This window comes from Erithacus rubecula (genome assembly GCF_903797595.1).
Source record: "Erithacus rubecula genome assembly, chromosome: 12".
In the NCBI taxonomy this organism is placed as follows: Eukaryota; Metazoa; Chordata; class Aves; order Passeriformes; family Muscicapidae; genus Erithacus; species Erithacus rubecula.
In genome coordinates, this window is record NC_136664.1 from 7,192,671 (window position 1) to 7,206,415 (window position 13,745).

The following is a 13,745-nucleotide window of genomic DNA, read 5'->3' on the forward strand; positions in this document are numbered from 1 at the left end:
CTAAGAAACCTGAATGAGTTTAGAGGTCTAAAAGCCTTTACCTACTTCTCAGTGAGTGTGTGGTCTGGACCCAGCCAATGGGCAGAACAGCTCTGTGCATACAGACCTGCTGCCAGCAGAAGACAAGAAAATTCATCATCCCACTTGACATGCAATAAGCCATATGAGGTAGACACAAGACTTAGTTCAGCCTCTAAATATTGTGGTACTTATGAAAAGCTCCACACAAGTATTTGCTAGACTTCAAACTAGCTTATAGAATGGACCTGGGAGGGAGAAGTAGGACCCATGATGCCCCCAGGAAGCCTTCAGAAGCAGTGCCCTTGGCCTCCAGATCTTCTCTGGGCTGAACTTGCCAGTTTAGAGCATGGATGAGGCAAATCAATGGAAAGGTAAAAAGAAAACAAAAGCTGCTAAGGTTGAGCATGAAAGACCTTGGGAATGGTTTCAGTCAAGGAGTGAAGCATGCTCCATGTGAACAGAATTGCTTAGTGAGTACACACTCAGCTGAAGGCACTGCACATGAGTTTTCTTCTGGAAAAGCTGCAGTTACACAAAAAATTGATTTGAGCAGCATCAATAACCTCCTAATACACACTCCCTGCCCTTGCTCTTTTATGCCTCCAACAGACATTCTGGTCAGCCTGTCGAGGAAAAGACTGCAAGAAGGAGCATGGGGGAAGTACAAGGACTGTTCCTGCAAACTGCAGACTCCCCAGAGAAATTCAGCTTTAAACAAAGCCCAAGAAGATATAGAAGCCCACACACTGCCTGTGGATGACACCACGTGAGCTTAGACAGGGATGTCATCCAAGGGCCATAAATTCTCACCCAGAGCCTGCATGCTAAAGCCCCTTCTCAGACTCTGCAGTTTCACCAAAGACTCATCTTAGTGACACACAGGCTGATATCTGGAGCTCATCACATCACTTGCTTTTTGCTGCATCTTTACTGCCACTGGTAATATTTTGTTAGCTTTCCTGATCATTGCCACAGGTCACTGTTTGCAAGGCACCGTGTTAACACACTGTGAAGAACAGTGCTGCTCCATAGGAGAACAGTTAGGTTGTTCCCATTCAAATCTACTGGCCAAATGAAATGTTTTTCAGGCACAAGGAAAAAACATCCTTTTAATGCAATATACAGTGAAACACACCTTTCAAAAATTCCCTTTCTAATGAGGGCACCTGCAGTCACACCATGACTCCTACAGTCACCACCATGCAACCCAGTCCATCATCACAGACACTGGTTCTGGGAAACCAGTATGAGATCAGCATCCTTTGGGAATGCAGGTGAGCAGATGCAGCTCTGATGCCACCATCCAGAGGGCACAAGTCTCTGATCATTTCCAGACCATTAGCTACCTGCTCTCTTATTTTGAATATTGTGTAATCCCTCCAAGAACTTGGCTTATCAATTCAACTTTGCACTCCCTGCAAACAGGGAAGCTGTTTGTCAGAAACCTGTGCTGCTTTGCCAAAACAACCTCTGCCAGAAAAGGCTCTTAAACCTTTTGTTGCAGAATCCCCAGCCACTACAGTAATTTTTGCTTCCTAACCCCAGTGCCACCAAGGAACCTGACTGAAATAGTATAGTGTAGTTTTAAATGCAGCAGCATCAGGAAAAATCCTTCAGATTGTTGGGCTTGTCCAAATGAACTACACCTAATGTAAAGCATTTAGAGGGTTTTTTCCTTCTGCAGGAAAGGATTTCAAAAGGATTCAGTCATATTTTGTGAACTCCAGGATGCACACATTAGTACATTTAAAATGAAGACAGACAACTTCCTACTCCAGAGAAGAGGATTAGTGCTCTTCAGCTTAAGTAGCAATTGAAACACTTTGGCTCCAGAAAAACTACTGCTGCAAAATTAAAACTGAACTCAAAGTTGTGCAGCAGAAACTAGATCTATCCAGTGGAGGGGAGAGGCAGAGCAGGACTGGGTCAGGGAGAAGGTAACAGAGGGAAGTGTCAGTTAAGAAAAGGCACGCGCAAGGGGAAAAGGTACATGCAGCCTCATCAAAAACACATCTTGTGACCACAAAAACACACTGAAAGCCAAGTTCCCAGCTGCATCCTCGGGGCAAAGAAAGAACCTGGTTCCCAGCCCTTGCAGGCTGGTAAGATAAAGATAAAAGATGACCTAGTCTGTCCTCTGATGACAGGTTTGATTACAAATTTGGAAGATGTATTTAGACCCAGCTTACTCCTAGCCCTCAATCCCACAGCACACACAGCCCACAGTTACCAGCAGCTCCCCCACAGAAGACAAGACCAAATCCTTCTCTGCCCATCAGTTTGCTGTGAGGGTTCAAGGGGCCCAACAGCTGCCAGGGCCCCGACACTGGTCTGCTGCAAAGCCAGACTTCCCAGAGCAGGAAAGAACAGGGGGTGAAAAAAAACCAAAACAAACCCCAAACAAAAAACCACCACACAACAAAAACCAAACAAACCAACCCAAAAAAACCACTAAACCCTTTTCCCTGCCACTGAAAAAATACTAAAGCTAACAATCTCATCAGGCTACATCAGCCTGGAGTCAAGATTCTTTATCATAATGTTGTTCCTATCTAAACCACATACAGGAATACTGGAAGGAAGGAGAGACAGGCCATGGCACCGCGTTAGGCTAACACAAAGAACAAAGCCTGTGCAGAAAGGCAAGGCAGCACATCACTAAGAAGAACCTAAAACCCACTTCCATCCCACAAGTCAATATGTGCTTGTTGAATTCAGGAAGTGGCTTTTGCTGTTTCAAGAACACTTAATACCTGTTTGTTGCTGCCCTACAGAACATCACTGCATTCCCTCAGCCAAACAGTCCATTGTTTGTGTTGGAGCAGAGATGTTAACAGACAATTTATGCCTATCACTCAGAACCTACTATGGCTGGCTGAAAGACATGGGGAAGCACCAGCAGACTTCCAGCAAGGAGCTATGTGGCAAGATGGAGAGCTAGCAGGTGTGTTATGGAGACTGCAGCAGGCTCAGCAAGTTGAGCTTTCTGCTTGCAGTGGCAGAGACTGCCAGCTACAGTCACTACTTGAAAAAACAAATTGAGGAAGTTGGCTGATTTCCCTTATTTTGGTACTAAGAACACAACACTTGCCACAGAAGAGTTCCTGGAGAGAACCAGAGCCAGGAAAGAATCAGTGTGGTGCCAGAAGAGGAGCACAACAGGACAAAAAAAAAAAAAAAAAATCACTGTCAGCAAGTGACTTGGGGAACAAAGACCTTACTTTGAGGTTGCTGCCTAGCCACGTTAGGGGGTCATTTTTGTCCCCGTGCTTTCAAACAGTGTCCTTTCTCCTATGCTCAGGATAGAGGTTAACTCCTGCCCACCTCCCCAGGTGACCATCCCCACCCACGCTCGCTGTGCACCTGGGGACAGGACGCACGGGGCTGGAGCGCCACCTTCCGGCCAGAAACCGCAGCGCGGCCTCCCCTCCCGGAGCGGGCACGGAACACGCAGGGGCTGCTTCAGAGACAGCTGAGATGATGTGCTATCATTCCACCCGGGACAAACACAATGGCTCCTGGCAGGTTGGTGCTGGGGCCAGAGGAGACAAGGACTACAGCTGCTCCCACAGTCAGACATTCCTACAGATCTCAGCAATGTGCCCTGGTCAGATCGCAGCATCCTCAAAAAACAAGCACAACAGTCACCCGATGCTCCACTCAAAACCACCTCAAAGGTTCAGCAGGACATTCAGGAAGCAGCAAGCTTGACTGTTTTTAAATGCTTGGTTCTCCTCCTGACATGAGCCATGCACAGCCTGGCCACTATCTCTAAGTGTTAACAGGCTCCAATGTGCCCATCTTATGTGAGGTTATCCAGGAGTTCTAAGAAGGCCAAAAAGACATACAAAGACATCCAAGCAGCAGTGAGTTTCAAATCTGAACTGGACCTGCTACAAAACATTTCCTTCCAGTTTGAGCCAGACACACCTTCTACAATCCCACTCTATGTTAAAAATCTCTGTTTACAACTCAAAAGAGATCTTGGTGAACTCAAGCTTTCCTCCTGCAGAAGCCAGCCCTGCTCAAACTTTCCACATCTTTCTACTATTTTTTATTTCACTTCAGCCTGTATACTATTAGCACACAGACACATCCAGTTGAGTACAATTTCTTCTTTTGACCACCTGGTGCCTCAATTGCCTTGAGCTGTCTACCAGCAGAAGTCTTTATCATTTCCTGCTCAAGTTTCATTAACTACTCTGAAAGAATGGAGTGGGAAACAGTCATGTTCAAAAGGCAAAGATAAATCACCCCCTATCTGTGTGTGCACACAGAATGAAAAATCAAGAGGCAAAGTCTTGACACATCCCAGTGTCCCCCAGGCAGGCAGGCAGGATGACACAGTACCTCTGGGTGCACAAGCACAAAATCCTCAGCACTGCCAGCATCCTTTGCTGAACATTTTTAGGGTGCTGCCTCCACACAAGCCTGAGCTAGATGAAGACCACTGGCACAAGTATGTGCTACCAGCTCCAAACAGAGCTGTTCTCCACTTCACCTACTTGGGACACACATGGGAAGTTGTACACTGAAATTTTTGTCCCCTGCCCCAAACCAAGGCCTACAACAACTAAAGAGACAGTTTCAGGGAACACAGCCTGACAGGCAGCCCAAGTCAACTCTCTTTTCTGCTAGGCCTGTCACCAAAATACTAGGTTTATCAAGAGAAGATACTAAGACCCACCAGGCAAAAGCAGCACCCTCTCCAAACTCTTTGAGATTCACAGTATCTTCTGTTTTAACCTGCCTGTAGTCATTACAAGTCATTAGAAATTCCAATAGCCTGATAGTGACTTCCACCTCAAACCAGTCAGAACTGGTAACACCTTCTCTACTTCAACAATATCCCAGTGTGTGATGAATGCAGACCTAGAGGAGACCCCTCCATCAGTGGTGCAGCAGAACCACAACAAAATCCAACTGAACACTTGACCTCCTTGCATAAAAGGCTCTGCAAGAGTGCAGACATTCCATATGGGAAAACAGCTTTTTCCTGCTTCACCTTTTGCCTTCCTCTAGGCAACACTGCAGACAGTGGCATTAAAGCAAATCTTATGGGTAAAAAGGAAGAGAGAAGAGTAAAAACAACTTGAAGAAGGAACATTCTGTGCTGAACAGAACCAATAAATTCAAAAAGACATTATGCAGTAGCAAAAGATAGAGTTATCTGCACAGAATCATGTTTTGCTGTAGAGAACTAATCAAAATCAGAATCACAGAAGCAGAACAAGATCAGAGTTAAATCAAGTTGAGGACAGAACACCAGTTTTAAATAGTGATTCCAACAGTCCCAATCAGCCTTTCTGATTACTCAAGATGTTTAAAGTCTTCTGCAAAACTCAAGCTGGATGTAGACACTGGATAAAGATCAACAGGACTGAAGTAAGAGGGAGTTGGATTTCCATGGCCATCTACAGCCTTTCTACCAAGTCAGGTGGTATGTTACCAATGCAGGTGGGTCTAAGACCATTCAGTTTATGTTTTCCACACACCAGTTTTTAAAGTGAGACTGTTAAGCAACAGCAAAGTTTTAAAACCTGCAAGATACTGCTGAGCTGCCCAAACCATGGCCTTTAAACAGATACAACAGAAGCATTAGTAATTACTATGATAATTCCACAGAGACATGTTCATAAACCTGTAAGATAGCAAAGGAAAAGCAACAGTGGAAGACCAACCACCTGATACTACCAAGCTCAAACAGCACTGATGTCTTGACTGAAAATTCAAGATGGGTAAAGAGGTGTTTGAAGAGTTAACTTAAGTTTGAGAGAATAAAAGATATTGCTCCATACAACTAAGATGATGAACTAGAAATTGCTTCATCCATTGCCAACACTGCTGCAAAATGGGAGCTTAGTAATGTTTTGCTCCATATTTGGGCCCAAACATGAAATTTCCAGAAATTTTATTGACAAGCTTATAAGTAAAACTCATTTCTGAGAAAATAGGAAAGGCAGGAGACAGTTTTAACATACTGACACAGAAAATAATAGATACAAGCCACTGGGTTAGAAAGCGAGCTAGCAATAGTACCCAGACACAGAAAGGAGTGAACACAAAGGCACATGGCAGAGAGACAGGTGTTTACTCAATATTTGCAAATGCAGGAGATGCCACAGATGCAAATGCAAGATTCAATATCACTTGCCAGAGGGCTTGTGATGAGCCCAGGCTCACTGTACCAGAGGTGATGCATTAATTATCCCATTTGAGATCAGAGTATGATCTCCTTCTCAGAAACACAAGTTAAAGTCACATTCTACCAAACCAGAAACTTGCTTTTGTCCATGAGGCATCTCCTTGGTGATTAGAGGAGACCATTGGCTGTGCAGTTTGCAAGCCAAACTAGAGCTTGCAGGAATACAAATGAGGAAAGGAAAAAAGTAAATTTTACTTCCATGTTGCAAATGCAAGTTAGGACAACTAGTACCCCTCTGTCAATAACATTTTCATTTTGTTACTGAACAAAAGAGCAGACTGGAAAGTAGAGGGTTGTACAAAACCTCTGGGAGAAGATACCTCAAGACTGATGGGCTATTTAAAGCTTTTCACATCAGCTGAACCTGTTGAGGAAGCCCCATGTGTTTCCACCAACTGACACAGATGTGCTGAGGCTGCTGCAGCCCCATTTCCCTGCTGTGCATTCCAGTCCCTGCCTTCCCCTAATGCTGGCATTTGCTGGATCCCAGTGAGCTGTTCAAGAAAAACAAACCAGTCAAAGGTTAACCCCAAAAGGGAAAAGTTGTTCAATTTCTGGCCAGCTCAACTCCCTGAACCACTGTGTGATAGGGCCAGAGGGAAGCCTACAGCCCCTAGGGTGGGACGAATCACATCAGCCCTGATGAAAGCTCAGAATTAGCAGGCAACTGCTGTAATGCACATGCATGGCATTTCTATGTTTTGCAGCAAGACCACAGTTTTGAAAAACCAAGAACATTTAATACAAGGGACAAAGAGAAATAGTACCTCCAAGAGACTGAATCAATACTGCAATGGAAGGCAGCCAATCAGCTGTACCAATGGAGCACATGCACCCTGGGAACAGAAGCCTTTAACAACACAGTGATAAGATGCTGCTGCTCCGTGACCTCCGGATACAGCCACACCTGTTTCATTCAAGAAGCTGCATAAAACACAGCAGGCACAGGGCTGAGAGTAGAAAGCTGGTCTGAGAGCTCTGAAGCATGGAAGAACACCAGCACTTCAAATGCTGTTCATGAGCAGCTGGTACTCACGTGATAAAGTCCAGAAAACTTGCCAGGGGCTCATAGGCGTGGTTCCTCATGTGCCGGAACTCCACCACCATCTTCTCCTTCAGCTTGTCATCAATGACGGACACGGTCAGCGGGGAGGCTTCATTGGCCAGGAAGTTCCCATAGTCTGTGCTCTGGAGGTGCAGTTTCAAGTCTGAAAAAGTAAGAATAATTCCACTCTAGAGGGTTTAGGGCTGGGTTTGGGTTTTGTTTTTTTTTTCAGCATAGCCAAGAAAGCTGTTGCTCAGCATTTCTCTAGGCACTGTCTTCTCTGAAAGATCACCTAGAAAAACCCCTATGTTAGATCATACACATATTTGTACTCAGTTTTATCATGGACAACCCAAATGAAGGAAAAGATCAGTGTTTCATCATATCAGCCTTGCCTCATCTTAAAGACAAATCTGTGACACCATCTGTGTACTAGCACACACACTGGTGTCAGCTGCTCACTCTGCTAGATCAAGGTGGGAACTTACTGATTTTCTAGGAAGTACTTGCTAGAAATCTGGGGGGAGAAGCCAAAAGGACTCTGGTTGCAGGCTTCTCTGAAAAAAATCACAATGAAGAACTTAACTGCATGCACAGCAAGTCTCCCCAAATACTAGTGATGTGCAGGGATTTGAAAAGCTTTCAAAAACAGCAAACAGCAACTTAGAAATTATAAACCAACTTGGTCTTACATTATCAAAGCAGCCCAGCTAATTGTGCTGGTAAGTAGAATTCAGGCATTATTAGGTAGAGAGGGGCTCTAGTGAAGATGAAGAGCATTTAATTCCATCTCACAGGGTAGGCAATCCCTGCCCAGGATAGAAGAACATGCTCAAAAGTCTTCTCCTTCTCAAATTTCAAGCAGAGGAAACCTTTGTTTCCTCTGTTACCCCTGCTTGCAGGTCAGGTGCCCAACCAAGCTGCAGTTCTGGCCAACAAGCAACCACAACATGCTGAGTTCTGTCAAGATAAAAGCCCTGTTTGAGCCAAAAACATTTAAGTGTCTCTGTGGAAAAACTAAATCCAGAACTAAGGAACGTCATACAATCCAACTCCTCAAAGCTCTACTAGCTACATTGGTACACAATGTTCATCTCCCTTCAGCTTCACCTCAGAGGGCCAGTTAGGCAAGCATCCTCTCAGGGATTCAAGACCTTTATGGGGTAAGGAGAGGAGCTGGAAGAGTTGAGTCAAAACAGATGTGAACACACCATCCAGAGAAAACAAAAAAGGATATTTCTCCCTGGTTTTTCTGAAGCGGCATTACTGAGGCTGCCTTTGCCTTCCACTGAGCCACATGAGTCCTCAGCATTATGGCACAAACATCCACAGCACCGAGGTCAGAGCAAGCACTCAGCCTGGTTTGAGGAGTCTGATCTTTTGACAATACATCCAGCCATGGGCACAAGCTGGAGAGCTTCTCCTCAGGCTCCAACCTGAGTTTGTGCAGCATGATACAGCTCTGAGCCAAATGGACCAGGGGTCAAATGGCTTCCAAGCCAACTGACTCTTCTGGGTATTTCCAAAGAGGACTAGCAAAAATGGTTTTGACCCAGCACTCTGCAGTTACAAAGATGTTCCCACTGTTCAGTGTTGCAAAAAACGGAGTTTATAGGGAAAGAAAGTAAAAGCCAGAGACTTAAATACCACTCCATTTGTCATGTTTCTCAGTGGTTTACATAAGAGTTTTAGGGGCACTTGTAGAAAGGAGGGGATTCTGCTCCTCTAGCCAGCTCTGGTGAGACCCCACCTGCAGCACTGCATCCACCTCCGGGGTCCTCAGCACAGGAAGGACATCAAACTGTTGGGAAAACATCCAGAAGAGGGGACAAAGATAGTTAGAGGGACAGAGAATCTCTCCTATGAGGAAAGGCTGAGAGGATTAGAATTGTTCAGACCAGAGAAGAAAAGGCTTTTAGGGAGACTTTACTGCAGCCTTTCAGTGCCTGAAGGGGCTACAGGAGAGCTGGAGAGGCACTTTTAACGAGGGCATGGAATGACAGGACAGGGGGTAATAGCTTCAAACTGACAGAGACTAAGTTTAGACTGGATATTAGGAAGACATTCTTCTGTGGGATGGTGGTGAGGCACTGGCACAGGTTGCCCAGAGAAGTTGTGGATGCCCCCTCCCTGGAATTTTTCAAGGCCAGATTGCTCCAAACTCTGTCCAAGCTGGTCTAGTGGAAGGTGTCCCTGCCCATGGAAAGAGGTTTGGAACAATATGGTCTTTAAGGTCCCTTCCAATGCAAAGCATCCAATAATTCTGTGAATCCTGGATGCAGCAAAGAGAGCTCCCCATCCAACTATACAAATAAAGGCTGAAGCAAAGCAGAGATCTAACCTAGATCTCTGTTCCCCAGGGTAATATGCAGCTGAACAGCTGTGGTTTATTCTACCAAACCATGTTCAATATGCTCACACTTGCAAGGGAGAAGACATTGCTTGGGTAACTCAGTCAAGTCTGCAACACAAACCTTGCCACAGAATCAAACATCAGATCATGCCACAACTTGGAATGTCCTTCACCTCCACACAGCCTGCACAGGATTATGATTGATAATAATTACTTCCTAAAGTCTTCAAAAAGCCCAGCTCACAGGCAGCACTGTGTGTACAAAGAATTCTGACCCATCTGTTCTGCAATTGATTGATTTTTGAAAGCAAAGATAGATGGGAAATCTACCTCAACTATCTCTTAATGAGTTTTTGTCCCACTTTTTAAAGCTCTTAAATAATGAATTTTGGAATCTGAGTAGAAATCAAGCTCCTGACAGATCAGGACTTTACTAGTTTGCTTTTAGCAGAAACTGGAGAAAACATGGAACAAAACTGATCTATTAATATATTCAATGAATATGAGAGAAAAGACCCTGGTAAGAGTATTATGCCCATAAGCTCAGATTGCAAAGGAAGGCACAAAGAACTGCAGTGGTTGCATTCATATACCTCCTACTTGCAGTTTCCAGTAGCTGTGCAGAGCTCTAATGGAAGCTAAGTCTGCCCAAAAAGGCATGTGATGTTGTTTTGCAGATACAGGACCTTGGAGAGGAAGCAGCTATTGCATATCCTCCCAGATCTGCCTGCAGTAGGGAAGCTGCCAAAGCTTGTTTCCTCCAGTCCAATACCATTGGTTTGTTTTGGTGTCATCTCAACCTGAAACTCTGCTTTTCAGGTTGTAAGCAGCTGTTTGGCTATCATGTCACTTGATGCTACAGACTCAGTGACACAAAAAGAAGTTTTGTATTTCCAGGAAGTCAGAGCTGCACTGCATCTAGACCAGAGGCACACAGGCTGCACATTGTGCCTTGCAGGCTCTCCAACAGCTCTGAGCAAGCTCCCATGAGCTGCTTGGCCAGAACATTTTGCCCTGCCCCACGAAAGGGTTGTGCCCCCAACTCCACAGCACAAGAGCCAGCACATTATGTTGCAACTGGAATAAGGGCCATGTTTATATAACACTTGGAATTCATTTTTTACAAGGAAGGCCAGCCACAAACTGCAGAACTAAACTTTTCTGAATCTCTTAGCATCCAAGCAGACAAAATGGAACATATTTTCCAAAAAATTGGACCGGATTTATGAACCCTGACTCAGTGCATCCCACGGTGTATCAGTCCTTTACACTAGCTGTCCTCCTCCAGCTGCTGGGCTAGTCACCAAGCTTCAGCCTGGAGGGTTTGGGAGCTTTTAATAGGACTATTCACATGTCAAGCTCCTCAGATGAGAGCAAACTAATCCCATGGTTTCATAAATCTGCTGCCAGAAGAGCTGTCCCAGTAGCACGGTGACTAATAAATGGACACACTGCTGAGCAAGCCCCAAGCTCTCCAAAAGCTCAGGTTCCTAACACAAGCTTAGACTGAGCTGGAGTTGGCCTCTAGCAGGAAGAGCAGCACCATGGCAGGGGCAGCTGCCAGAGATCCCACAGGCTGCATGTTGATAAGACACCAGCTGCAAGGCTTTTCCCGTGCCTCTTCCCTAGCTGCTGCTAAAAAAAGAGGGAGACCTGCACCTAGAGCCCAGCCCTGCCTGATGAGCTCCTCCAGATACTCACAAACAACAGCTCGGGGCCTCAACTCTGTGATTGATTTTTAACAGATACATTTGCCTGTTTTGGCATTTTTCCAAGCAGTTCACACACTTTATGTAAGAGACTGAGCCAGCATTTGGCAAGGGAGCACTTGAATGACCACGATACTTTTGTTCTCTCTCCTCCCCCGCAAAACCTAGGAAATTATGGCCAGGTCACTGCTCCCAGAGAGTTGTCTCGTGCCAACCATTTGTCAGAACGACAGCCTTTTTCAGCTGGGTAGGGTGGTGATTGGGATTACCATGACAAGTACTTACAGCCACCTCCTATCAACTCTCAGATCAGGCCCTCTGGCTTTCATGCAGCTGCCTGTACATGAGCCACAAACACAACCAGAGCTTAATTCAACACACTGCTGTGCCAACACCTTTCCATTTCAGATGACATTTTCACAAGAGACTTTATACCCATATTAATGCAACTATCCTCTCCTGCAAGCTTGCTTTAACATAACAAGGAACCAAGTCCTTAGTCTGTCAGACATCTGCCAGTCAAAGCCTTTCCTGTAAGCCCTGCTCAGACAGAGTGATCTGTGACCCCATCAGCTCAGACTTCCAACCCTTCCTTCTTTCCTGCTGTAACTGCATTGCAGAGCTCTGAATCAAGTTAAGGGCTCTAGCACTTCCAAGCAAGGACTGATCTGTCTTCTCACACACAGGCACAGAATCAGCTTCTGCAACTTCTGAGCTGAATTGATGTTTTCACAAAAATTACCTGCTGTAACCCTGACATCTTCCTCCAAAGCACCTGGGGCCACCACTGCCTATATAAAATATTAAAATATCATTTGCCATCTTCCAGGCTGGAGGCAGCAAAGCAGCTGAGGGATTACACAGCAGTCTGCAGATGAGCTACATCGCCCACGTCTCCCTTCAGGAGACTGCAGTCATTACCATTTGCCTTGTTGCTATTTGTTTGGTCTGTTTATAGCCACCTCAGATACTCCTGAAACTGATTCTTTGAAATCTCACTCAAGAAGAACTCAGAGACTCTTTGTTCCCTGCAGAATTTAAGACCTTTCCTGTGGTTGCACACCACCAGCAGTGACGTGCTACCTCTTCTCTGTTGTCAGGCAGCAAATTCAACCGAGCCACAGTTAGACACAAAGAAGCATCATCTTTGGCTCTTTCCTCCAGCAGTACCTCACCTCTGACTTTTCACCAGTTTGAGATGCCCTCAGTACCAAAGAGCAGCCTGTGTTTCTATCACATCCCTTCTTCCTGAACTCACTCCACTCAGAGCTTCAAACCCAGCACAGGCAGGTCTGTTCCATGAGCAGCCCCTCAATTAGGCAGCCTTTCCTAATCTGTCCAAAAGGTAACCTCCTCATCTGCCTGCATCCTGAATAAGCATTTTACCCCCTCCAAAAGCAGACTGCTCTAAGTTACTCCGTAACCTCAGAAGTCCAGTGCAGAACATCAGCCCAGCACCTAGTGCAGGGGTTAAGGGAGAGGCAACAAATCACTCAGAAACTAAAACAAACAGGGCAGAAAACAGTCTCATGCTGCATGAGCCGACAGCTGAGGAAAAACAAGATGAAAGCACTGACAGGCTGCCGAGCAGCAATATCTGCCAGGAAACCCAGACACCATCATCATCTAACAAGGGGCAGGACCCAAACAAGGGCTGAAGCTGCACCAGTACTGAGAAGCTGACCTCAGCTGCTGCTTGAAGTTTAGCTAGAAGAAGCTATGAAGCAGGTCTCTGCCTGGTAGAGGAGGCCAGAACAAACAGCAAAGAGCCTCTGCTGAACCCTGCAGGAAACCTGTGACCACAGTGTTTGTTTGCCACCATGATCTAGCAGGCTATGGAAGTGCCATCATTCTTCCAATAAATTATGTTTTCCTGGAGCTTGTTTTAACAAGACAGTTGATGAAACAGCCATAGCCAATGGTTACACCCATACAGGATGCAGGACAAAGCACTGATATTTGCAGGACAGCATTTTGGACAGTTTTGTTGCTGCACAAGAAGTCAGCATTTAGAAGACAGGAATGGGCTGTACTATCCACAGATCTCACCTTGCCTGTAAACTCTCTGGCAGGAGAAAGCTCTTAGGGTCAGGGGCCAGTCCTGCTGCAGTCCCAGCACACAGGGGTGAGTTTTCACACAGGGCTCCAAGACATCAGGAGAGTGACAAATCATCATTGTGTGAATGATGATGACAAGTCCCCTCCACATTAAGGCCTGGCTTCTACACCCCCGAGTTCAGACTGAACATTCTCAGAGCACAGGATGGATCTAAGCATGGCCACACCTCAGGACCATCAAGTGACCTGTCCTTGCTTGGCAGTACAGTAAAGGAGCTGCACAGGAAAGGATCTATGCTGTTCCCCCTTCACACAGGAGAATACTAAGAGTTCCACCAAAAGCATTTGTGAAGT

At 45.6% G+C, this 13,745-nt stretch overlaps 1 protein-coding gene across 1 annotated transcript in view; it reads right to left on the reverse strand.

The window, feature by feature from the left end:
• Nucleotides 1-13,745, reverse strand: part of ATP6V0D1 (ATPase H+ transporting V0 subunit d1) — a 34,167-nt gene that overhangs the window by 16,605 nt on the left and 3,817 nt on the right. Inside the window, exon 2 of the mRNA XM_079315775.1 lies at nt 7,263-7,434. Within this exon, the coding sequence (XP_079171901.1) occupies nt 7,263-7,434 (172 nt within the window). The remainder of the gene's footprint in view (nt 1-7,262; nt 7,435-13,745) is intronic.